The sequence below is a fragment of the Mustelus asterias genome, chromosome 1, assembly GCF_964213995.1.
Source record: "Mustelus asterias chromosome 1, sMusAst1.hap1.1, whole genome shotgun sequence".
Classification (NCBI taxonomy): domain Eukaryota; kingdom Metazoa; phylum Chordata; class Chondrichthyes; order Carcharhiniformes; family Triakidae; genus Mustelus; species Mustelus asterias.
The window spans coordinates 45,130,310-45,155,731 of NC_135801.1; the positions used below are offsets into that span (position 1 = coordinate 45,130,310).

Consider the following 25,422-nt stretch of genomic DNA (forward strand, 5'->3'; position numbering starts at 1 on the left):
GGAACGGCGGGTCCACCTGCTACCTGCCTCCACTTACCCGCTGGACAGGCTGCCCTGACCAGCTGGTGTATGTCTCTCAGGTGTAATTGGTGTCCTACCCAGATTGCGTCTAATTCTTCCCAGAATTTAGTGTTTGCGCTTCTAGGTTGTAATTTACCCAGGGAAGCCATTATCTGTTGTCTCTCACCTGGGGTGAAGGGTTGATAAATTGCCTTTGGTCATGCATTTGTTCCCCCTCGGGTTACTGGTGCTAAGTTGTGCTCTAGCTCTTCCCACTCCTCTGAAGGAGCGGTTGGTTCCTGCTGTGTGGACTCATAAGGAGGTAGAAGAACAGTTTCCCCTCTCCGTTGCCTTTCTTCTAAAACCTGGTTTTGCTTCTCCAGTTCCCTCACTCGGGATTCTAATTCTCTGATCCTTTCTTTATCTTCACTCCACTTCTTAGTAGAGGTGACTACTTGCTCAATTAGACCAGCTAACTGATGTATTAACATTACTCCTATCTTCTTTGTCTTGTTTCTCTTTTCTTTATCTATCCACTTTCTCTGCTGCTCTAAGGTGTGAGAAGTATCCCAGCCATCATTTTGCATTCTCTTTATTAACTCTTTCCTGTCTGTCATGTAAACTTCAATGAGAGATCCTGCAGGTCCCCTTTTAACTTCATTATCTGCCATTTCGCAGACTTCACTAACCCCGGCCACGATTACTCCCTGGTAAAGTGTGCTCTCTCCCGTAGGGACTTCACTACCCCCGGTCACTATTACTACTCTAGCACCGTGTTTCACTACTGTTACGGGGTGTCAAGTTATACTCACGGCTTCCACCATTACCACCTCGGCAATGTGCTTCTCCACCGGAGTCCGGTTTAGGTCAGAGTTGATCAAGCTCCTTTTCCGCCCCGCTTTTCACAACATTGACAGTACAGTTCCCAACTTTTCAAACTTTCATGCAATCAGATAGCAACTCTGCGTTTGTTCGCCACGACAGAGTGTGATGTTAACCGACCTCTGCCACTTGTGCTTCACAATCCTAAGGGCCCTTGGTGTCTCTTTACCCACTTCAATCTCCTGACCTTCGCGTGGGAGATTTCTCCTCTTAACAGCCGGTCTAAGGCAGGGTTTTGAGACAGGCACTACCTTGTCCTCTTTGTCGGTCAGCACAAGCAACAGTTACTTATCACTATCAGCAGTTAGTACTTATCACTATATCATATACAACAATACTTATTACTACAAATACCCCTTAAGTTTAACCCCTTAAGTTTAACCCCTTGCAAACTGTATTCTTGACCTTGCCTGACTCTCACAGATTCAGTGATCTCTACCCCGGCTCCGATCGTGGCCAATCGATCTCACCAGTAATAGGATCCCAGCCGACTACGCCAATTGTTGTGGAAATGTACCACTGAGTCAGGCTTGAAGGTTTCAAGAATACCGTTTTTATTTTAATGAAGCTTCATGGAGACAAGGCACTAACAAGCAGCAAACCTTCTCTCAATGAGACAATAGGAGCGGTCCATCTTTATACCTTTTACACAATAGATGGACCGGACATCTAGCCATTATCACATCGTTGTAATCAAGTAGGTGATCGATCGTTAACACATCGTTATAGACAAATACAGACATAAGCATGTTAACATCGCATTGTTCTATGAATGGATACATTTCCTACGTCAGTTTTAGTTTCGGGTCATTCATATAATAATTGGCTTTCTTGCATTTATGTATTCCCGATCCCACCTGCAGCTAATCTCTTTACCCAACCCTAAAGCTCGGCACAACATCGTGGGCCGAAGGGCCTGTTCTGTGCTGTACTGTTCTATGTTCTATTGTCCTTATCCTAAAGAGTGCCTCAAGCCCTGGCTGGCTTCCTGCAGGATCTGATTCCTGCATGTTTAACTTTAGTAAGAAGTCTCACAACACCAGGTTAAAGTCCAACAGGTTCATTTGGTAGCAAATACCATAAGCTTTCGGAGCACTGCTCCTTCGTCAGATGGAGTGGATACCTGCTCTCAAACAGTGCACTGTGCTTACCCCAGTCCAACGCCGGCATCTCCACATCATGTTTAACTTTAAACAGCTGTCTGTCCTTTATGTTTCAATCTCAAGTGGCTGTCTGTACTAAAAGTCAGTGCCTGTTTAATGTCTCTTTCCCAGGTGACTGTTTATGTGCCAGGCAGTCATTTTTTAAAGTGTACTCATCTGTATATTTTTCCCCACTTCAATGTTATATAGGGAACAGGCGCAGGAGAAGGTCATTCTGCCCTTAGTGTCCACTCCATCTTTCAATGAGATCACAACTGATCCTCTACTTCAATTATTTTTCTGTACCAATCCCATATCACTTGATATTTTTAATATTGAGAAATTTATTGATCTCGGACTTGAACATACTTAGTGTTTGAGCCTCCACAGCCATCTGGGGTAGAGAATTCCAAAGATTCACCACCCTCTGAATAAAGAAATTCCTCCTCACCTCAATCCTAAATGCCCTACCCCTTATTCTGAGATTGTATCACCTGGTCTGGAACCCCGCCAGACAGGGGAAATATCTATCCCACATCCACAGCAGTTATCATAGGAAATTTTAAACTACATGTTGATTGGTCCAACCAGGTCAGTCAAGTAAAAAGTCACGCAATACCAGGTTAAAGTCCAACAGGTTTATTTGGTATCACAAGCTTTCAGAGTTCTGCTCCTTCAAGGAGCAGCGCTCCGAAAGCTTGTGATACCAAATAAACCTGTTGGACTTTAACCTTGCATTGTGAGACTTCTTACTGTGCCCAACCCAGTCCAACACCAGCATCTCCACATCAGGTCAGTCAAGGCAGCCTTGAGGAAGAGTTCATAGAATGTATCTGCAATAATTTCCTTGAACAGTATGTAATGGAACCTACGAGGGAGCAAGCTATCCTAGATTTGGTCCTGTGTAATGAGACAGGAATAATTAATGATCTTACAGTTAGGGATCCTCTCGGAAGAAGCAATCACAGAATGGTTGAATTTAAAATATAGATGGGGTGGCACGGTGGTACAGTGGTTAGCACTGTTGCCTCACATGGCCAAGGACCTGGGTTCGATTCCTGTCTTGGGTCACTGTCTCTGTGGAGTTTGCACATTCTCCCCGTGTCCGCATGGGTTTCCTCTGGGTGCTCTGGTTTCCTCCCACAGTCTGAAAGACATGCTGGTTAGGTGCATTGACCCGAACATGTGGCGACTAGGGTAATTTCACAGTACCTTCATTGCGGTGTTAATGTAAGCCTACTTGTGACTAATTAATAAACTTTAGCTTAGGTGGAACGTGAGAAGGTAAAATCCAATACTAGTGTCTTGTGCTTAAACAAAGGAGACTACAATGGAATGAGGGAGGCGTTGGCTAAGATAAACTGGGAGCAAAAGCTTTATGATGGGACAATTGAGGAACAGTGGAGGACTTTCAAAACGATTTTTCACAGTGCTCAGCAAAAGTATATACCAATTGGAAGAACTGTAGAAAAAGAGATAATCATGGACATCTAAGGAAATAAAGGAGGGTATCAAATTGAAAGAAAATGCATACAAAGTGGCAAAGATTAGTGGGAACCTAGAAGATTAGGAAGTCTTTAAAGGTCAACAGAAAGCCATGAAAAAAGCTATAAAGAAAAGTGAGATGGATTATGAGAGTAAACTAGCTCCAAATATAAAAACAGATAGCAAAAGTTTCCACAAATATATAAAACGAATAAGAGTGGCTAAAGTAAACATTGGTCCTTTAGAGGGTGAGAAGGGGGATGTAATAACTGGAAATGCGGAAATGGCTGAGGCATTGAACAGGTATTTTGTGTCGGTTTTCTCAGTGCAAGACACAAATAACATGACAAAAATTGATCATAAGAAGGCTAAGGCAGCTGAGGACCTAGAAATTATCATTTTCATTAAATAAGTAATATTGGACAACCTGATAGGGCTAAAGGTAGACAATTCTCCTGGTCCTGATGGAATGCATCCCAGGGTATTAAAAGAGATGGCGGGGGAAATAACAAATGCACTAGTGGTTATTTATCAAAATTCGCTGGACTCTAGGGTGGTTCCCGCAGATTGGAAAACAGCAAATGTGACGCCACTGTTTAAAAAAGGAGGTAGACAAAAGGCGGGTAACTATAGGCCGATTAGCTTAACTTCCGTAGTAGGGAAAATGCTTGAATCTATCATCAAGGAAGAAATAGCGAGACATCTGGATATAAATTGTCCCACTGGGAAAATGCAGCATGGGTTCATGAAGGGCAGGTCATGTTTGACTAATTCTTCGAGGACATTGTGTGCATGGTGGACAATGAGGAACCTATGAATGTGGTGTATCTGGATTTCCAGAAGACATTTGACAAGGTGCCGCACCAAAGGCTGCTGCATAAGATAAAGGTGCACAGTGTTACGAGTAATGAATAGAGGATTGGTTAATTAACAAAAAGCAAAGAGTGGGGGTAAATGCGTGTTTTTCTGGTTGGTGATCAGTGACTAGTGGTGTGCCTCAGGGATCAGTGTTGGTACCGCAATTGTTTACAATTTACATAGATGATTTGGAGTTGGGCACAAGTGCAGTGTGTCAAGATTCGCAGATGACACTAAGATGAGTGGTACAGCAAAGCGTACAGAGGACACTGAAAATCTGCAAAGGGACACAGATAGTCTAAGTGAGTGGGCAAGGATCTGGCAAATGGAGTACAATGTTGGTAAATGTAAGGTCATCCATTTTGGTAGGAATAACAGCAAAATGGACTATTATTTAAATGATAAAAAATTGCAGCATGCTGCCGTGCAGAGGGACTTGGGTGTCCTTGTGCATGAATCACAAAAAGTTTGTTTGCAGGTGCAGCAGGGTAATTCAGAAGGCTCATGGAATTTTGTTCTTCATTGTTAGAGGGATGGAGTTTAAAAACAGCAAGGTTATGTTGCAGCTGTATAAGATGCTGGTGAGGCCACACCAGAAGTACTATGCACAGTTTTGATCTCCTTACTTGAGAAAGGATGTAGTGGCACTGGAGGGGGTGCAGAGGAGATTCACTAGGTTGATTCCGGAGTTGAGAGGGTTGGCTTATGAGGAGAGACTGAGTAGACTGGGGCTATACTCATTGGAATTCAGAAGAATGAGGGGAGATTTTATAGAAACATATAAGATTAGATAAGGTAGATTAGATAAGATAATTAGATTAGATAAGGTAATTAGACAAATAGATAAGGTAGAAGCAAGGAGGTTGTTTCCACTGGCAGGTGAAACTAGAACTGGGGGGCATAGCCTCAAAATAAGGGGGATCAGATTTAGGACTGAGTTGAGGAGGAACTTCTTCACACGAAGAAGTTGCACCGGAGTAGGAGAGAGACAGGAGAGCTGGTGGATACAGTGATACAGAGCTAAGGGTAAGGGAGCTACTTTAAATATCTATTTTTTCACGGGGTTTTAGTTATTTAAGAGTGTAAGAGTAACCCGGAAGTAGCCCAGGCGCGGGGTCACGTGGGCGGACATTTTGTAGTCTTTTAAGCACGCGAAGTATAAAAGGGAGGCCGCAGTATACAGCGGGCAGCATCGGGGCGGGCAGGGGAGTGAGTGGGAAGCAGAGTGAAAGCTGTAAGGGCTTTGGCTCACAGGGCTTCGGGGGGGAAGGGCGAACAGGGGTGAGTTTCTTTTTTTTAATTTCTAATTTACTTTTCTCTGTGTACCTTGGTAGAAAGGGTGAAATATGAGTGTTAAGCCAGTGTGTTGTTCGCAGTGCAATATGTGGGAGGTCCTGGAGGCACCTGGCCTCCCGGACATCCACATCTGTGAGGGGTGTGTCGAGCTGCGGTTCCTGAGGGCTCGTGTTAAGGAGCTGGAAGTGCAGCTCGCGGATCTTGGGCTATTATGGGAAAATGAGGAGGTGATAGACAAGAGCTATCATCAGGTGATCACACCAGGGCCACGGGAGGAGGCCAAGTGGGTGACGGCCAGGAAGGGTAAAACACGGGTGATTGAGAGCACCCCGGTGGGTGTGCCCCTACACAACAAGTACTCCTGCCTGAGTACTGTTGGGGGGGACAGCCCATCTGGGGGAAGCAGCAGTGGCCGTGTCTCCGGGGTGGAGTCCGGCCCTGTAACTCAGAGGGCTAAAGAAAAGAGGAGGAAGGCAGTATTAATTGGGGACTCGACAGTCAGGGGGACGGACAGGAGATTTTGCGGAGGCAGGCGGGAGTCTCGCATGGTGATCTGCCTCCCTGGGGCTGGGATCCAGGATGTCGCTGGGCGAGTCCCAGAAATCCTGAGGGGGGAGGGAGAGGAGCCGGAGGTAGCGGTACATATTGGTACCGCTGATGTGGGTAGGAAGGGGGAAGGGGTCATGAAAAGAGAGTATAGGGAATTAGGGAGACAGCTGAGAAGGAGGAAAGCAAAGGTAGTAATCTCAGGATTGTTGCCTGTGCCACGGGAAGGTGAGGACAGGAATGGAGTGAGGTGGAGGGTGAATGTGTGGCTGAGGGACTAGTGCAGGGGGCAGGGATTCAGGTTCCTGGACCATTTAGGGGCAGGTGTGACCTGTACACAAAAAACAGGTGGCACTTGAATCCCAGGGGGACCAATATCCTGGCGGGAAGGTTGGCTAAGGCTACTGGGGAGAGTTTAAACTAGATAGGTTGGGGGGAGGGGATCAAAATGAGGTGACTGAGAATGAGGAAGGTAGCTCGCAAACAGAGAAGGGTTATAGGCAGTGCAAAAGGGCGGATGGACGGGGGATAGAGAAGGGGAGAGCTCAGACCAAAGGATTGAGATGTGTTTACTTTAATGCCAGGAGTATAGTGAATAAAGGGGATGAGCTCAGAGCGTGGATCGATGCCTGGAAGTGTGATGTGGTGGCCATTACGGAGACTTGGATGTCTCAGGGACAGGGCTGGATACTCCAGGTGCTGGGATTCAGATGTTTCAGGAAGGACAGGGAGGGAAGCAAGAGAGGGGGTGGAGTAGCACTGCTGATCAGGGATAGTGTCACAGCTGTAGAGAAGATGTATGCTGTGGAGGGATTGTCCACCGAGTCTCTGTGGGTGGAAGTTCAGAGTGGGAAGGGGCCGATCACTTTGCTGGGAGTTTTCTATGGGCCACCCAATAGTAACAGGGAGGTGGAGGAGCAGATAGGGAAACAGATCCTGGAGAGATGCAGTAATAGCAGAGTTGTTGTGATGGGAGACTTTAATTTCCCAAACATAGATTGGAATATCCCTAGGGTAAGGGGATTGGATGGGGAAGAGTTCGTTAGGTGTGTTCAGGAGGGTTTCCTGACACAGCATGTGGACAAGCCTACAAGAGGAGAGGCTGTACTTGATCTGATACTGACCAATGAACCTGGACAGGTGTCAGATCTCTCAGTGGGAGAGCATCTTGGGGATAGCGATCATAACTCTATCTCCTTTAGGCTTGCATTGGAAAAAGAGAGGATCAGGCAAGCTAGGAGTTTCTATGGAGTAAGGGGAAATATGAAGACATGAGACAGCAAATTAGAGGAGTAAATTGGAAGGAGGTATTCTCGGGGAAATGTACTGAAGAGAGGTGGCAGTTTTTCAAGGAATGTCTGTCTAGAGTTCTACAGGACAACGTTCCGAGCAGACAGGGAGGTGTTGGTCAGTTAAAGAAACCATGGTGCACGAAAACTGTAGAGGACCTAGTCGAGAAGAAAAGGAAAGCGTACAAAAGGCTCAGAGAGCTTGGCGAAGATAGGGATTTAGAAGAGTATACGGCTTGTAGGAAGGGACTAAAGAAGGAAATTAAGAGAGCCAGAAGGGGTCACGAGAAGGCCCTGGCAGGTAGGATTAAGGAGAACCGTAAGGCGTTCTATAAATATGTGAAGAGTAAAAGGATGAGACGTGAAGGAATAGGGCCTATAAAAGGTGAAGGCGGGAAAGTCTGTACGGAACCAGTAGAAATGGCAGAGGTGCTCAATGAGTATTTTGCCTTGGCTTTCACAGAGGAGAAGGACCTGGGTGGATGTACTGCGGGCGTGCGATGGACTGAAAGGATTGAGTATGTGGACTTTAACAAAGAGGTTGTGCTGGAATCTTTGAATGGCATCAAGATAGATAAGTCGCCGGGTCCGGATGGGATGTACCCCAGGTTACTGTGGGAGGCGAGGGAAGAGATTGCAGAGCCTCTGGCGATGATCTTTGCGTCGTCAATGGAGACGGGAGAAGTGCCGGAGGATTGGAGGATTGCGGATGTGGTTCCTATTTTCAAGAAGGGGAATAGGGATAGCCCAGGTTATTACCGACCGGTGAGTCTAACCTCAGTGGTTGGTAAACTGATGGAGAAGATCCTGAGGGACAGGATATATGAGCATTTAGAGAGGTTTAGTATGCTCAAGAATACTCAGCATGGCTTTGTCAAGGGCAGATCGTGCCTTACGAGCCTGGTGGAGTTCTTCGAAAATGTGACTAAACACATTGACGAAGGGAAGGCGGTAGATGTGGTTTATATGGATTTTAGCAAGGCGTTCGATAAGGTCCCCCATGCGAGGCTTCTAGAAAAAGTGAGAGGGCATGGGATCCAAGGGGCTGCTGCCCGGTGGATCCAGAACTGGCTTGCCCAAAGGAGGCAGAGAGTGGGTATAGATGGGTCTTTTTCTAAATGGAGGTCGGTCACCAGTGGTGTGCCCAGGGATCTGTTCTGGGACCCTTGCTGTTTGTCATTTTCATAAATGATCTGGGTGAGGAAGCGGAGGGATGGGTTGGTAAGTTTGCCGACAACACGAAGGTTGGTGGGGTTGTGGATAGTCTGGAGGGATGTCAGAAGTTACAGAGGGACATAGATAGGATGCAAGACTGGGTGGACAAGTGGCAGATGGACTTCAACCCAGATAAATGCGTCGTGGTCCATTTTGGTAGGTCAAATGGGATGAAGGAGTACAATGTAAAGGGAAAGACTCTTAGTACTGTCGAGGATCAGAAGGACCTTGGGGTCCGGGTCCATAGGACTCTAAAATCGGCCCCGCAGGCAGAGGAGGTGGTTAAGAAGGCGTATGGTGTGCTGGCCTTTATCAATCGAGGGATTGAGTTTAGGAGTCCGGGGATAATGATGCAGCTATATAAGACCCTCGGCAGACTCCTCTTGGAGTACTGTGCTCAGTTCTGGTCGCCTCACTATAGGAAGGATGTGGAAAAGATTGAAAGGGAGCAGAGGAGATTTACAAGGATGTTGCCTGGATTGAGCGGCATGCCTTATGAGGATAGGCTGAGGGAGCTCGGTCTTTTCTCCTTGGAGAGACGAAGGATGAGAGGAGACCGAATAGAGGTATATAATATGTTGAGAGGCATAGATCGGGTGGACTCTCAGAGGCTTTTTCCCAGGGTGGAAATGTCGGCTACGAGAGGACACAGGTTTAAGGTGCTGGGGGGTAAGTTTTTCACACAGAGGGTGGTGGGCGAGTGGAATCGGCTGCCATCAGTGGTGGTGGAGGCGAACTCAATAGGGTCTTTTAAGAGACTCCTGGATGAGTACATGGAGCTTAATAGAATGGAGGGTTATAGGTAGGTCTAGAAGGTAGGGATGTGTTCGGCACAACTTGTGGGCCGAAGGGCCTGTTTGTGCTGTAGTTTTTCTATGTTTCTATGAAGGGTTGTGAATCTGTGGAATTCCCTGCCCAGTGAAGCAGTTGCGGCTACCTCATTGAATGTTTTTAAAGCAAGCATAAATAAATTTTCGAACAGTAAGGGAATCAAGGGTTACGGTGAACGGATGGGTAAGTGGAGCTCAGTCCACGAACAGATCAGCCATGATCTTATTGAATGGCGGACAGGCCTGAGGGGCCAAATGGCCTACTCCTGCTCCTAGTTCTTATGTTCACGCTGTCCAGTGCTGTAAGAATTTTGTATGTTTGAATGAGATCACCTTTCATTCTTCTAAGTACATAGAACATAGAACAGTACAGCACAGAACAGGCCCTTCGGCCCACGATGTTGTGCCGAGCTTTGTCTGAAACCCAGATCAAGCTATTTCCTCCCTATCATCCCGAAGTACTCCATGTACCTATCCAATAGCTTCTTAAATGTTCCTAAAGTTTCTGACTCCACTATCCCTGCAGGCAGTCCATTCCACACCCCAACCACTCTCTGAGTAAAAAACCTACCTCGGACATCCTTCCTATATCTCCCACCATGAACCCTATAGTTATGCCCCCTAGTTACCGCTCCATTCACCCGAGGAAATAGTCTTTGAACGTTCACTCTATCTATCCCCCTCATCATCTTATAAACCTCTATCAAGTCTCCTCTCAACCTCCTCCGCTCCAAAGAGAAAAGCCCAAGTTCCCTCAACCTTTCCTCATAAGACCTACCCTCCAAACCAGGCAGCATCCTGGTAAATCTCCTTTGCACTCTTTCCAGTGTCTCCACATCCTTCTTGTAGTGAGGTGACCAGAACTGCACACAATATTCCAAATGTGGTCTCACCAAGGTCCTATACAGTTGCAGCATAACCCCACGGCTCTTAAACTCAAATCCCCTGTTAATGAACGCCAACACACTATAGGCCTTCGTCACGGCTCTATCCACTTGAGTGGCAACCTTCAGAGATCTATGGATATGAACCCCAAGATCTCTCTGTTCCTCCACATTCTTCAGAACCCTACCTTTGACCCTGTAATCCACATTTAAATTTGTCCTACCAAAATGAATCACCTCGCATTTGTCAGGGTTAAACTCCATTTGCCATTTTTCAGCCCAGCTCTGCATCCTATCTATATCCCTTTGCAGCCTACAACAGCCCTCCACCTCATCCACTACTCCACCAATCTTGGTGTCATCAGCAAATTTACTGATCCACCCTTCAGCCCCCTCCTCCAAGTCATTTATAAAAATTACAAATAGCAGAGGACCAAGAACTGATCCCTGTGGCACTCCACTGGTAACCGGTTTCCAGTCCGAAAATTTTCCATCCACCACCACCCTCTGTCTTCTGTTAGATAGCCAGTTACCTATCCAATCGGCCAAACTTCCCTCTATCCCACACATCCTTACTTTCTTCATAAGCTGACCGTGGGGGACTTTATCAAAGGCCTTACTAAAATCCATGTATATGACATCAACTGCACTACCTTCATCTACATACTTAGTTACCTCTTCAAAATATTCTATCAAATTTGTGAGGCAAGACTTGCCCTTCACAAATCCGTGCTGACTATCCCGGATTAAGCTGCATCTTTCTAAATGGTCGTAAATCCTATCCCTGAGGACCTTTTCCATCAACTTACCGACCGCCGAAGTAAGACTAACCGGCCTATAATTACCAGGGTCATTTCTATTCCCTTTCTTAAACAGAGGAACCACATTCGCCACTCTCCAGTCCTCTGGCACCATCCCCATGGACAGTGAGGACGCAAAGATCAAAGTCAAAGGCTCTGCTATCTCATCCCTTGCCTCCCAAAGAATCCTAGGATATATTTCATCAGGCCCAGGGGACTTATCAACTTTCAGTTTATTCAAAATTGCTAGTACATCTTCCCTCCTAACATCTACTTCCTCCAGCCTATACTGGCAAAGAAAGGCCCAGTCAATTTAATCTTTCCTCATAGGACGATCCTTTCAGCCCAGAGATTAATTTAATGAACCTTTCTTGCAGTCCCTCTATGGCAAATATATATTTCCTTCGGTATGGAGACCAAAACTGCACATTCCAGATGTAGTCTCACCAAAGCGCTATATAATTGCAGTAATTCATCTTTACTCCAATACTCAAATACTCATATAATAGAGGTCAACATACCATTTTCCTTCTTAATTGCTTGCTTTACCTACATGCCAGCTTTCAGTAACTCATGGACAGGGGCACCCAAGTCCATTTAAATTTCAACAGACTCGATGGGCCGAATGGCCTCCTTCTGCATTGTAGGGTTTCTATGATTTTTTTTTTCTATAACACTTCTCGGTCCCTTGAAGCAGCTTTGCATCCTCCTCACAACTCACACTTCCACTGAGTTTTGTGTCATTTGAAAACTTGGAACTATTACATTTAATCCCCACATCCAAATCATTGATTTAGATTGTGAATAGGTGGGAACCAAGAACTGATCCTTGCGGCACCCAACAAGTCACCGCCTGCTAAGCAGATAATGAGCCATTCATTCCTACTCTCTGTACTCTGTTAATCAGTTCTCAATCCATGCCAGTATATTACCCTCAGTCCTATGTTCTCTAATTATGTTTACTAACCTATTGTGTTATTGAAATTCTAAATACACCAGTTCCATGCCCGCTCGCTCACCATAACCCTCTAATTCACCAGTTCCTCTTCATCTATTCTAAAAGTTACATCCTCATAAAACTCCAAAATGTTTGTTAAAAATTGTTTCCTTTTCCTAGATTCATGTTGACTCTGTCTAATCCTACCATTATTTCAAAGCGTCTTGTTATGGCATACTCTATTATAGATTCTGCCATTTTCCTATGACTGATGTTAGGCTAACAGGTCTGTAGTTTCCTGTTTTCTCTCTCCCTCCTTTCTTAAATAATGGGGTTCACAATTTTTTGAAATGTCATTTTCATTAGGAAACATTAGGAAAAATTATTTTTGCAAAGTTGCGTTGCCTGTTGTTATTGCTGTTCATTTTGTTTATTCATTTGTAGCCAGAAATGATAGATAATCCTTCTCTTGGGTTTCTTGATGCTGGAATTTCCTTTGTTATCCACTCACCGAAGGAACCACCACAAGTTGAAACAATGGGCTTGTCCACAGGTGTTGGAATGCATGCTCATGCTGCAATACGACAAATGAAGGTAAATTTTAAAAATTCTCACAACAATCTGAAAATGTTAATTCAAAAAACTTTGTGTTTTATTTGATAAATGACCAAAATTGAATAAACAAATTTTGTTGGTATTATTCATCAGAGTAATTGAGTATTTGATTTGACTTGATTTATTATTGTCACAAGTATTAACATACAGTGAAAAGTATTGTTTCTTGCGCACTATACAGACAAAACATACCGTGCATAGAGAAGGAAACGAGAGAATGCAGAATTTAGTGTTACAGTCATAGCTAGGGTGCAGAGAAAGATCAACTTAATGCAAGGTAAGTCCATTCAAAAGTCTGACAACAGCAGGGAAGAAGCTGTTCTTGAGTCGGTTGGTACGTGACCTCAGACTTTTGTATCTTTCTCCCGAAGGAAGAAGGTGGAAGAGAGAATGTCCGGTGTGTGTGGGGTCCTTAATTATGCTGGCTGCTTTGCTGAGGCAGCGGGAAGTGTATACAGAGTCAATGGATGGGAGGCTGGTTTGCGTGATGGATTGGGCGACATTCACGACCTTTTGTAGTTCCTTGCGGTCTTGGGCAGAGCAGGAGCCATACCAAGCTGTGATACAACCAGAAAGAATGCTTTCTCTGGTGCATCTGTAAAAGTTGGTGAGAGTCGTAGCTGACATGCCAAATTTCCTTAGTCTTCTGAGAAAGTAGAGGCGTTGGTGGGCTTTCTTAACTATAGTGTTGGCATGGGGGGACCAGGACAGGTTGTTGGTGATCTGGACACCTAAAAACATGAAGCTCTCGACCCTTTCTGCTTCATCCCCATTGATGTAGACAGGGGCATGTTCTCCTTTATGCTTCCTGAAGTCAATGACAATCTCCTTTGGTTTGCTGACATTGAGGGAGAGATTATTGTTGCTGCACCAGTTCACCAGATTCTCTATCTCATTCCTGTACTCTGTCTTGTCATTGTTTGAGATCCAACCCACTACGGTGGTATCGTCAGCAAACCTGAAAATTGAATTGGAGGGGAATTTGGCCGCATAGTTATAGGTGTATAAGGAGTATGGTAGGGGGCTGAGAACACAGCCTTGTAGGGCACCAGTGTTGAGGATAATCATGGAGGAGGTGTTGTTGCCTATCCTTACTGATTGCGGTCTGTGAGTTAGGAAGTTCAGGATCCAGTCGCAGAGAGAGGTGCTGAGGCCTAGGCCACGGAGTTTGGAGATGGGTTTCGTGGGAATAGTAGTGTTGAAAGCTGAGCTGTAGTCAATAAATAGGAGTCTGACATAGGTGTCCTTGTTATCTAGATGTTCCAGGGTTGAGTGCAGGGCCAGGGAAATGGCGTTTGCTGTGGACCTGTTGCGGCGATAGGGAAACTATAGTGGATCCACACATCGAGCACATGGACAGCACACAGACACACAGGGACAGTTTACAGACACACATGGACAGCATATAGACACACACATGGACAGCATATAGACGTACACATGGACAGCACATGGACACACATGCATGGACAGCACATGGACATGCACTTGGGCACACACATAGACAGCACACAAACAGGCACATGGACATACCCATACATGGACAGCAATTGACATACACTCAGACAGCACACAGACACATACATGGACAGCATAAAGACACACACATGCACAGAGAGCACACAGAGACACACTTGGACAGCTCATGGACATGCAGACACATGGCAGTGCACACGTGCACACGCATGCACATACATATAGACAACATTCATATTGGCAGCACACTCATGTATACCATGCATGCATGCACACTGCACTTGCAACCGAGGGATCAGGGACACCCCTACGATAAGGTTCTAAGATCAGAATTTGGACCCCGGTGAATAACGTGTACATCAGGAGGAATGTCCAATTCCCATCAGGCTGCAATTTTCCCCTTGCCGTCACAAAGTGGGCATGGCAGCAGAACACCATGGTGCTCACCAAGGTGGTGAGCACCATGGACAAACATTGCTAAAGTTGGATTGAGTGCCAGAAACACTTCAGTGATTTGCAGTCCGGCAAGTTGAGTGAGACTTCTCTATTGGGTGTGCCCCCTTGACTCTCATAGTATGCAACAAGCCAAATATCTCATGGACATAGGTCACATGTTACATCTCAACCTTGGTAGAGTGTGTGCCCAAGTCATTGATGCAGCAACTGCTGCTAAAGTTTAAGGATGTCAAAGAGGAGATGTTGTTCCAGACCAGGTGAAAGTTGTAGTATAAGGTGTGACACATATAGAGTTAATGTGAGACTGAGTACAATGCTGCCCATACAGTGATATAAAAAGGCACATGAGGCAGACCTTGGGTCAGTGTGGTGTTGAGCAGAGACATGCCTTTGTCAAAGGCAGATCATGCCTCACGAGCCTGGTTGAGTTTTTTGAGGATGTGACTAAACACATTGATGAAGGAAGAGCAGTAGATGTAGTATATATGGACTTCAGCAAGGCATTTGATAAGGTGCCCCATGCAAGGCTTATTGAGAAAGTGAGGGGGGCATGGGATCCATGGGGACATTGCTTTGTGGATCCAGAACTGGCTTGCCCACAGAAGGCAAAGAGTGGTTATAGATGGGTCATATTCTGAATAGAGGTCGGTCACCAGTGGAGTGCCCCAGGGATCTGTTCTGGGACCCTTACTCTTTGCGATTTTTATAAATGACCTGGATGAGGAAGTGGAGGGATGGGTTGGTAAGTTTGCTGATGACACAAAGGTTAGAGGTGTTGTGGATAGTGTAGAGGGATGTCAGACGTTGCAGCGAGACATTGATAGGATGCAAGGCTGGGCAGAGAAGTGGCAGATGGAGTTTAACCCAGGTAAGTGTGAGGTGGTTCATTTTGGCAGGTCAAATAGGATGGCGGAATATAATATTAATGGTAGGACTCTTGGCAGTGTGGAAGATCAGAAGGATCTTGGGGTCCAAGTTCATAGGATGCTCAAAGCAGCTGTGCAGGTTGAGGCTGTGGTTAAGAAGGCCTTCATCAATCGAGGAATTGAGTTTAGGAGTCGTGAGATAATGTTGCAGCTATATAGGACCCTAATCAGACCCCACTTGGAGTACTCTGCTCAGTTTTGGTCGCCTCATTACAGGAAGGATGTGGAAGCCATAGAACGGGTGCAGAGGAGATTTACAAGGATGTTGCCTGGGTTGGGGGGCATGCCTTATGAGGATAGGTTGAGTGAGCTCGGCCTTTTCTCCTTGGAGAGACGAAGGATGAGGGGTGACCTGATAGAGGTGTATAAGATGTTGAGAGGTATTGATCGAGTGGACAGTCAGGGGCTTTTTCCTAGGGCTGAAATGGTTACCACAAGAGGACACAGGTTTAAGGTGCTGGGGAGTAGGTACAGAGGAGATGTCAGGGGTAAGTTTTTCACTCAGAGGGTGCGTGGAATGGGCTGCCAGCAACGGGGGTGGAGGCAGATTCGATAGGGTCTTTTCAGAGACTTTTAGATAAGTATATGGAACTTGGTAAGATAGAGGGTTATAGGTAAGCCTAGTAATCGCTAAGGTAGGGACATGTTCGGCACAACTTTGTGGGCTGAAGGGCCTGTATTGTGCTGTAGTTTTTCTATGTTCTATGTTTTCATAGAAATCATAGAAACCCTACAGTGCAGAAGGAGGCCATTTGGCCCATCGAGTCTGCACCGACCACAATCCCACCCAGGCCCTACCCCCACATATTTACCCAATAATCCCTCTAACCTACGCATCTCAGGATTCTAAGGGGCAATTTTTAACCTGGCCAATCAACCTAACCCACACATCTTTGGACTGTGGGAGGGAACCGGAGCACCCGGAGGAAACCCACGCAGACACGAGGAGAATGTGCAAACTCCACACAGACAGTGACCCAAGCTGGGAATCGAACCCGGGACCCTGGAGCTGTGAAGCAGCAGTGCTAACCACTGCGCTACCGTGCCGCCCGTTTTCTATGCATATACCTAAGCATAGAGGCACTTCTCAGCTTGTACCCTTTATTATACATGTTCTAGTTCATAGAGGCTTACAGTTAACCTATGGAAGACTACACAGACTTTCTTAAGACATACTGATCCCTGGGGGTGGTATAGTGGTATTGTCACTGGTCTAGCAATCTAGAGACCCAGGGTAATGCTCTCGGGACTCAGGTTCAAATCCCACCATGGCAGATGGTGAAATTTGAATTCAATAAAAATCTATGGTTAAAAATCTCATGAAACCATTGTCGATTGTCATAAAATCCCATCTGATTCGCTAATGCCCTTGAGGGAAGGAAATCTGTTGTGTTTACCTATATGTGACTCCAGATCCATAACAATGTACTGCCCATTAATGACCCCATGGATGGGCAATAAATGCTGGCCAAGCCAGCCTATGTTCCATAAATTAATAAAAAACCAACACCCACCATAAAGGGGACTTCCATCTCCAAGCAGAACAGAGCCACCTCATTACACTTACCCTCTTCTCCAATTCCTAGCCAGCATTATTCACACCCTATTAGTGATTACAAAAATGCCTGAAAAATGGAAGCGGGGAACCGTGCTTTGAGACATTTGACCTGTGATAACAGGATGATGAAAAATGTCCCCTCCCAAGTGCACAGGGAAGTGGCGATGTTGGCTTGGTGGAGTACCTTGGGCAATAGCATTTGTGGGGTGTGGATGAGGGTTTGGAGAATGGAAGGATGCCACTGAATGATGCCAGGAAAATCGAGACTGGCAGAAGGCTAAACACTGCGAACAATGTGGGAAGCAGTCATTGAGGATTGAAAAGACTCTCCATGGATTCATCTCAAGAGTCTCTTTTGTTCATTTCGCAGGTCCCAGTGATGTAGTCCATCCCCAGGAGAAGAACATAGTGTTGAACACCCTGCAAGGGAACACTGTCATACCAGATGAAATCATCAGGCACCAGACGGAGGCATCTTTGGAGAATTTCCTTGAAGAGATGAGTGCTGTGCCATAGGGCAATGAGATGGATCCTCAGGAGTCTCATTTTAGTGCTCAGTATTTGCAGGAATCTGGCAGGGTTTGTTGGGGCAATGCGAACTCAAGCCCTGTGAAAGGAGGAGTTCAGAGTGGTGCGCAGTTCAACTATGTCTCGAGCTCTCAAACAGGAGCACAACCCATGAGTGAGAATATGACCAACCTCTTGGCGAGCCACATGCAATTCAGTAGCTGGAGTCAGCACAGAGTTAAGAGACCTGAACAGGACAATTTCACAGGTGTCATATACTGGCTGGAAACCATGCCAGCTTTGTCCCAGCAGCAAACACCTTCAAACCAGCAGGAGACCACACCAAGGGCTGTGAACCTACAGAGAAAGGTCAGGATTCCCTGCACTATGAGTGAATCTCACCATTCTCACCATCCTTGTGTCAGAGGATGCCTCTCTGAGCTGGGATCCATCATCAATGGCTGCCCCTGTCTGCAAAGATGCATGATGTGGAGATGCCGGCGTTGGACTGGGGTAAACACAGTAAGAAGTCAAACAACACCAGGTTAAAGTCCAACAGGTTTATTTGGTAGCAAAAGCCACGAGCTTTCGGAACAGGCTGTCCCTTCGTCAGGTGGGTGGGACAGCCTGTTCCGAAAGCTCATGGCTTTTGCTACCAAATAAACCTGTTGGACTTTAACCTGGTGTTGTTAAACTTCTTACTGTGCAAAGATGCAGTCAGTGCAGTCACAGGAAGGGCCACAACAGGTTCCTGCAAAGTAAGGCCAAGCACCAGGGTCATCACAATCAGAAGACATGGGCTGCCTGCCTTTATCAAATCAGAGGCAACAAAGGGAGTGCATCAGAGTGTCCGAGTGTGGAGGATACCTCATCAGTTAGATCACTGTGTTGTTTAAAACATATAGGTTGCATAGAAAACTGTCAAAATCATTTGTACATCAAAACAAAGTGTTTTATGCAAAGATCTGCATTTTATTTCATAGAATCATAGAAATCCTACAGTGCAGGAGGAGGCCATTTGGCCCATCAGGTGTACACCAACCCTCCAAAAGACCATCCCATTCAGCCCCACCCTACCTCCTCCCCATTCCCACGACCCTGCGCATTTACCACAGCCGGCACGGTAGCACAGTGGTAGGGCGGCACGGTAGCACAGTGGTTAGCACTGCTGCTTCACAGCTCCAGGGTCCCGGGTTCGATTCCCGGCTCGGGTCACTGTCTGTGTGGAGTTTGCACATTCTCCTTGTGTCTGCGTGGGTTTCCTCCGGGTGCTCCGGTTTCCTCCCACAGTCCAAAGATGTGCGAGTTAGGTTGATTGGCCAGGTTGAAGGTTGTCCCTTGGAGTCCTGGGATGCATAGGTTGGAGGGATTGGCGGGTAAATGTGTGGGGGTAGGGCCTGGGTGGGATTGTGGTCGGTGCAGACTCGATGGGCCGAATGGCCTCCTTCTGCACTGTAGGGTTTCTATGATTATCTATGAAACCACCTAACCTCCACATCGTTGGACTGCATTATTTGCATTATTTACAAAAACTGTTGACTACTATATTCAGGCAGGTCATCAATTTCCCATCTAAATCCAAGAAGACTGGCCAGTAGACCTTCTAAATGTGTCTATTGTATTGGAAAAGATGTTGGCTTGTCTGCCATTCCTGTAAAGATATGGCCCTTGGTTAATTCTAAGCACATGCTCTGTCATCACCACGTGAGGCATCCCTCAGGTGAAGCGCTGTTGAATGAGAAGGTTTTTCACTACTAAAGTAGCATTCATGGACTCCTCAGCACATCTCCGGGCCCATACTACAACAAGTCACCATCCTCAACTCAGTGGCTCAGCCTTTTGGCCTCAGACTCCCCAGAGCTGCTTCTCCAGGCTCTGCCTCTTTCTCCTCGTCCTAAAACTCATCCTAAAAACTCGTTCCTCCCCCTCTTCCATTTCAAGCACACACCTCCACTGCACTAGGTTGTACAGCATGTAACACATCTCTACCATCTGGGAAACCTTGGCTGGAGACTATTGAAGAACATGGCAGAGTTTTTAAGACATCTGATTCTCATCTTTGGCAGGTCTCTGGTCTCCTCAATGTGTGTCCTTGTTTGGAGGTAGTTGTCATTGTATCGGCACTGGGCTCTGTCTCACGATCACAAATGGTAGAATTTCATCCTTGACCAGCGCAATGGGCAGAACTGGAAGTGGCTACAAATCTCGAATCCAATTGAAACTCACCATAAATGCTGGCTGCCACGAAGTCAAAGTGCTGAATTACATTGAGTGGGGCCGGCAGAGGTGGGTGTGTGGTGGTACTGTATCCAATGACAGCTTACCGCAAACTTGAAAAGTGGCCTCCACAGGCATCAAAGAATCTGTCTGAGCAATGGCAGCAGCAGGAGGCCAAGCAGACAGGAGGGGAATTTGGGCAGCCAGCAAACACCCAGTTTCCTGGATGACTGCCTCCAAGCCCTAGTGGGAGCAGTAACAGTGAGGAGGAATGTGCTGATGCTGAGGGATGTGATGAGGTCATCCCACCTCCCCAAGAAGACATGGACTGAGGTGATAGTGGAAGTCAGTGGCCATGACCTTCCGGAGAACCTGGATCCAGTGCTGGAAAAGGTTCAATTACCTTCTGCAGGTGGCACAGATGAGTACTGAGTGGGCATTGTGCTGAATGGGGCACTGAGGAGGGTGGCCACCCATGGTCAAGTTTGTGGATTCTATGTAGTTAAACTTAATAGAGGTTTATAAAATGATGAAGGGGATAGATCGAGTGAACGTTCAAAGACTATTTCCTCGGGTGGATGGAGCTATTACAAGGGGCATAACTATAGGGTTCATGGTGGGAGATATAGGAAGGATATCAGAGGTAGGTTCTTCACGCAGAGAGTGGTTGGGGTGTGGAATGGACTGCCTGCAGTGATAGTGGAGTCAGACACTTTAGGAACATTTAAGCGGTTATTGGATAGGCACATGGAGCACACCAGGATGGTAGGGAGTGGGATAGCTTGATCTTGGTTTCAGATGAAGGTCGGCACAACATCGTGGGCCGAAGGGCCTGTTCTGTGCTGTACTGTTCTATGTTCTATGTTCTATGTTCTAGTCTCAGAGCACAGATGTGCTGGTGCATCTCAAAGCTGGAGAGATGAAGCCTCTGGTCCAAAGGTTCAGGTGTCCAAAGGGGTAGCAATGTTCTCAAACCTCTCGGGGGAATGTTTTGAGTTGGGGGTCTGCATAGTATGACATTCTAGGTGAAGCTCTCTGCACACATTGGAGCTCTACATTGACCTGCAGGAGGAACAAAGTCACAACAATCGGGAGCAATCTGCAATTGGTGGTAAATATGTAACCTGGAAAACCTCACCAACCATGAACAGGGAATCCAGGAGCTGGAGAGGGTGCAAGGAAGATCGTCAGGCTGCAGAGATGCTGACGTCTCTGAGGAAGCTTAGAGCCCATTGGGCTGAAACACGATACATTAAGGTGATGATGGAAGCTCTTCTCCATCAGAACAACTTCATTTCTGTGCCCAAACTGAGAAACCTCAATGCAACTACAACCTATCATGATGGTCAGCATGTACTGAGATGTCAATATGTGTGATATGACTAATCACTTTTACTCCTTGTTTTCACCCCTCAGGTGAGCCGTCCACCAGGGCCTGCCAGCAGGCAGATTGACCCCCCCCCACCATGCCACCTGGGAGCAGGCAGGTTGAACCCCCCCCCAACATGCCACCTGGGACATCAATGGGATGCACATAGAAATAATCATAGAAATCCTACAGTACAGAAAGAGGCCATTCGGCCCATCGAGTCTGCACCGACCACAATTCCACCCAGGCCCTACCCCCATATCCCTACATATTTACCCGCTAATCCCTCTAACCTATGCATCTCAGGACACTAAGGGCAATTTTTAGCATGGCCAATCAACCTAACCCGCACATCTTTGGACTGTGGGAGGAAACCGGAGCACCCGGAGGAAACCCACGCAGACACGAGGAGAATGTGCAAACTCCACACAGACAGTGACCCAAGCCGGGAATCGAACCCAGGTCCCTGGAGCTGTGAAGCAGCAGTGCTAACCACTGTGCTACCGTGCCGCCCACATGCGGCACACCATTTCCCAGCACCCAGTACCAGCACAGATACATGCACACTGGGGGCTGTGACTGGTCGGGAGAGTTGTTAGGGCACAGTGGTGAGGGCACATCAAACTCACAGGGGCGAGGTAGGGAATGCCCAGGCCACCAGCACTCGGAAGAGGGCTGCTGGAGACCAGGACCATGCTGAGTCCGTGGGAGATGATGAGTCTCTGGAGTGGTTAATAAGGTGGCAGAAACTGGATGTCCAGCTGGATGCATGGGGAGATCTGGCAGAGATTCCTGAGGGTCTGTGTGCCAGTTTCTCTGTCATGGAGGAGTCTTTGAGGAGCATGGCCATTGTGTTGACTCTGAGCTACAATTGCATAGACTCATCCGTTGAGAGCGTAGCGATGCTCATGGAGAAGCAGTTTCAGGAACACAGTGATACATTATAGGGGTTCGGCTTGGATCTGCAAACCCTCACACAAGCATTGACCTCAGGAGGTCAATACCTGAGCGAGAGAAGGAGGTGCCAACCAGTGTCACCAATGGTTGCCCATCCTTCATTGCTGAACAGGGAGGTGAGGACTCATTTCAGACTGGCAGATGAGCTGGCTGCCATCTCAGTATTCTCCTCTTATGAAGCACTGGACAAGGGCACCAGTTCCTCCGTCTCCCTGCCAGTCTCTGTTCCATCCCAGAAGTCCGCGGCAACTGAGGTTTGCCTAAGAAATGTTGTTGAGTGAATCCTCCCAGGCAAAAACTGCTCAGGTCCCACCAACCAGAGGATGGTCATTTGTATCATCATAGAATCATAGAAACCCTCCAGTACCGAAAGAGGCCATTCGGCCCATCGAGTCTGCACCGACCACAATCCCACCCAGGCCCTACCCCCATATCCCTACATATTTACCCGCTAATCCCTCTAACCTATGCATCTCAGGACTCTAAGGGGCAATTTCTTTTAGCATGGCCAATCAACCTAACCTGCACATCTTTGGACTGTGGGAGGAAACCGGAGCACCCGGAGGAAACCCACGCAGACACAAGGAGAATGTGCAAACTCCACACAGACAGTGACCCAGGCCGGGAATTGAACCCAGGTCCCTGGAGCTGTGAGGCAGCAGTGCTAACCACTGTGCTACCGTGCCGCCCACGGGTCAACAGGTCAACAAGAAAAGCAACCTGCCTCCAATGCCACGGGGGGAGAGGCGGACACTGAGACATAGCACCTAATAACATAACATTACCTATTTGTCCACCTCTTGGATTACAAGGTGCCAAGTCAGGGTGTCAGTATCAGGGTGCCAGGGGGCAGTGGAAGATTGGCACTGGGGGTCTTAAGGGGTTCCTGAGGGGACACATCTGGGACTGTGTCTCTTGCATCAAATTTGCATCAATAAGGTGGGTGAATCCTACCTGACAGGTGCTGCTAATGCCATCAAGAAACACTCCGCGTTTTCCACTAGCGTCAGCACTTAGAAACGATTTGAGTGAATTGCACCCTTTCCTGTTCTGGCACTCTATCCTCTCCAGGTAGGTGTGATATTTGTGTTTATATGGTGCTCAAGGTTTCTCTGGTTCCCCTTCTCCTCCTTGTACTGCCTGAACATCTGGTGCCTCTTGCTGCCTGAAGAACCTGTCTTGTGTTACATAAAGCTGCTACTGCTGAGGTCTGGTTAGTTTTTTACTTGAGTGGTGTAAATATTTTGAATTTGTTTATTTGAAAGATATAATTATTTTAAACTATTTATGACATGGTGTTAACAAATTTAGGTGAGGTGATGGCACAATGATATTATCACTCGGCTATTATTTCGGAGTTCAGGGTAATGACCCAGGTTTGAATCCCACTATGGCAGATGGTGAAATTTGAATTGAATAAAAACCTGGAATTAAAAATCTAATGATGACCATGCACCCAATGTCGATTGTTGTAAAGATCCATCTATTTCACTAATGTCCTTCAGGGAAGGCAACCTGCCATCTTTACCTGGTCTGGCCTACATGTGACTCCACACCTACAGCGGTGCAGTTGACTCTTAAATACCCTTTTAATTGGCTGAGCAAGCTTCTCAGTTCAAGGACAATTAGGGATGGGCAATAAATGCAGGCCCAGCCAGTGACATCCACTTCGCCTGAATGAATAAAAAAATATAAAGTGTCAAATACTTTTCCATGTGGCTTTTTCTATGTTTCTATGGCCTAGAAGGTAGGGATATGTTCGGCACAACTTGTGGGGCCGAAGGGCCTGTTTGTGCTGTAGTGTTTCTATGTTTCTAAATACTTATTTTCACTAATAGCAGTTTTTCCGTTGTGCACTGTGGCATCGGACAGTAATTGAATATGTGTAGTTTTTTTATTCATGGGACATGGGTGTTGCTGGCTGACCAGCATTTATTGCCCACCCCTATTTGCAGTTAAGGGTCAACCACATTGGCTCTGGAGTCACATTTAGGCCACACCAGGTAAGGACAGCAGATTTCTTACCCTAAAGGGCATGAGTGAACCTGATGGGTTTTTCCGACAATCAAGGATAGTTTCATGGTCATCAGTAGATTCTTAATTCCAGACATTTTTAATTGAATTCAAATTCGACCATCTGCCGTGGCGGGATTCGAACCCAGGTCCCCAGAACATTAGCTGAGTTTCTGGATTAATAGTCTAGCAATGATACCACTGGGCCACTACCTCCCCAATATCTCGATGATTGAGAAAAAACGTTCAGTCTTCATGTTTTTTGCAGACTATAAACCAGGAGTATCCATGGGGAGAATGTAATCCCAACATGCAGCTGGAATATCATGACACTTATACAACTTATGGCTGTTTACAAGAATGTAAATCAAAACATATAAAAGAACACTGTGGCTGCACACCCTTTCTGCTGCCAGGTTGGTAAATAGTTAAAAAGGGCATTTAAAGTGGACCAGACAGTCAAACAATCCCTTCAGTTTAATCGAATCATAGAATGGGTTTATTGGCCTCTTTACATGTTGTAATCGATGTGTATGCACTGATCCTCTAAAGGAGCAATCCACCGAAAGTCACTCCCTACTCTTTTCCCCTTAGCCCTGCAATTATTTTCTTTTTGGATAATGATCCAATTTCCTTTTGAATGAGATAATTCAAACTGCCTCCACCATACTATTGACTTTACACTTGTTGAAACACAATTTGTATCCTAAAGATATGGATGGACTTTTTGAGGACTATTACTCAGTGGAAATGGGTGACTCTGCTCTAAAAATGGTGGTGATGCCATACCGCTCCATCCTTCCATTGTTGGGGCTGATGAAATCTCTGTTCTGCTGAGACTCTAGCCTTACCCCCATCTTGGAAGGTGAGGTGAGTGTTGCCATTGTCCGGGGGCGGGGGGAACATGAGGAAGCCACCATGAGGTGCCCTCTGATGAGGCTCCAGCTGCAAGGCCACTCAAACAGGACGCCAGCACGCTGCTAGCTGTGGCTCTCGAGGGGCAGTGGGGGTGACTGGTCTCCCCCAGGCCAGCTATTTGCAAGCTGCCTCTAGGAATCTGCCAGGCTTGGTCCTCAATATCATCCGGAGACAGGAATATGGACCACTGACACAATGTGTATTTCTCCGATTTTTTCCTCCTGGTCTTGCCTTGCAGCCTGTCCC

General features: G+C 46.6%; 1 protein-coding gene across 1 annotated transcript in view; it reads left to right on the plus strand.

Annotated features, from left to right (window-relative positions):
- Positions 1–25,422, plus strand: part of LOC144506996 (bile acid-sensitive ion channel-like) — a 173,717-nt gene that overhangs the window by 74,537 nt on the left and 73,758 nt on the right. Inside the window, exons 7-8 of the mRNA XM_078233549.1 lie at positions 12,609–12,758; positions 24,527–24,674. Coding sequence (XP_078089675.1) covers positions 12,609–12,758; positions 24,527–24,674 — 298 coding nt within the window. The remainder of the gene's footprint in view (positions 1–12,608; positions 12,759–24,526; positions 24,675–25,422) is intronic.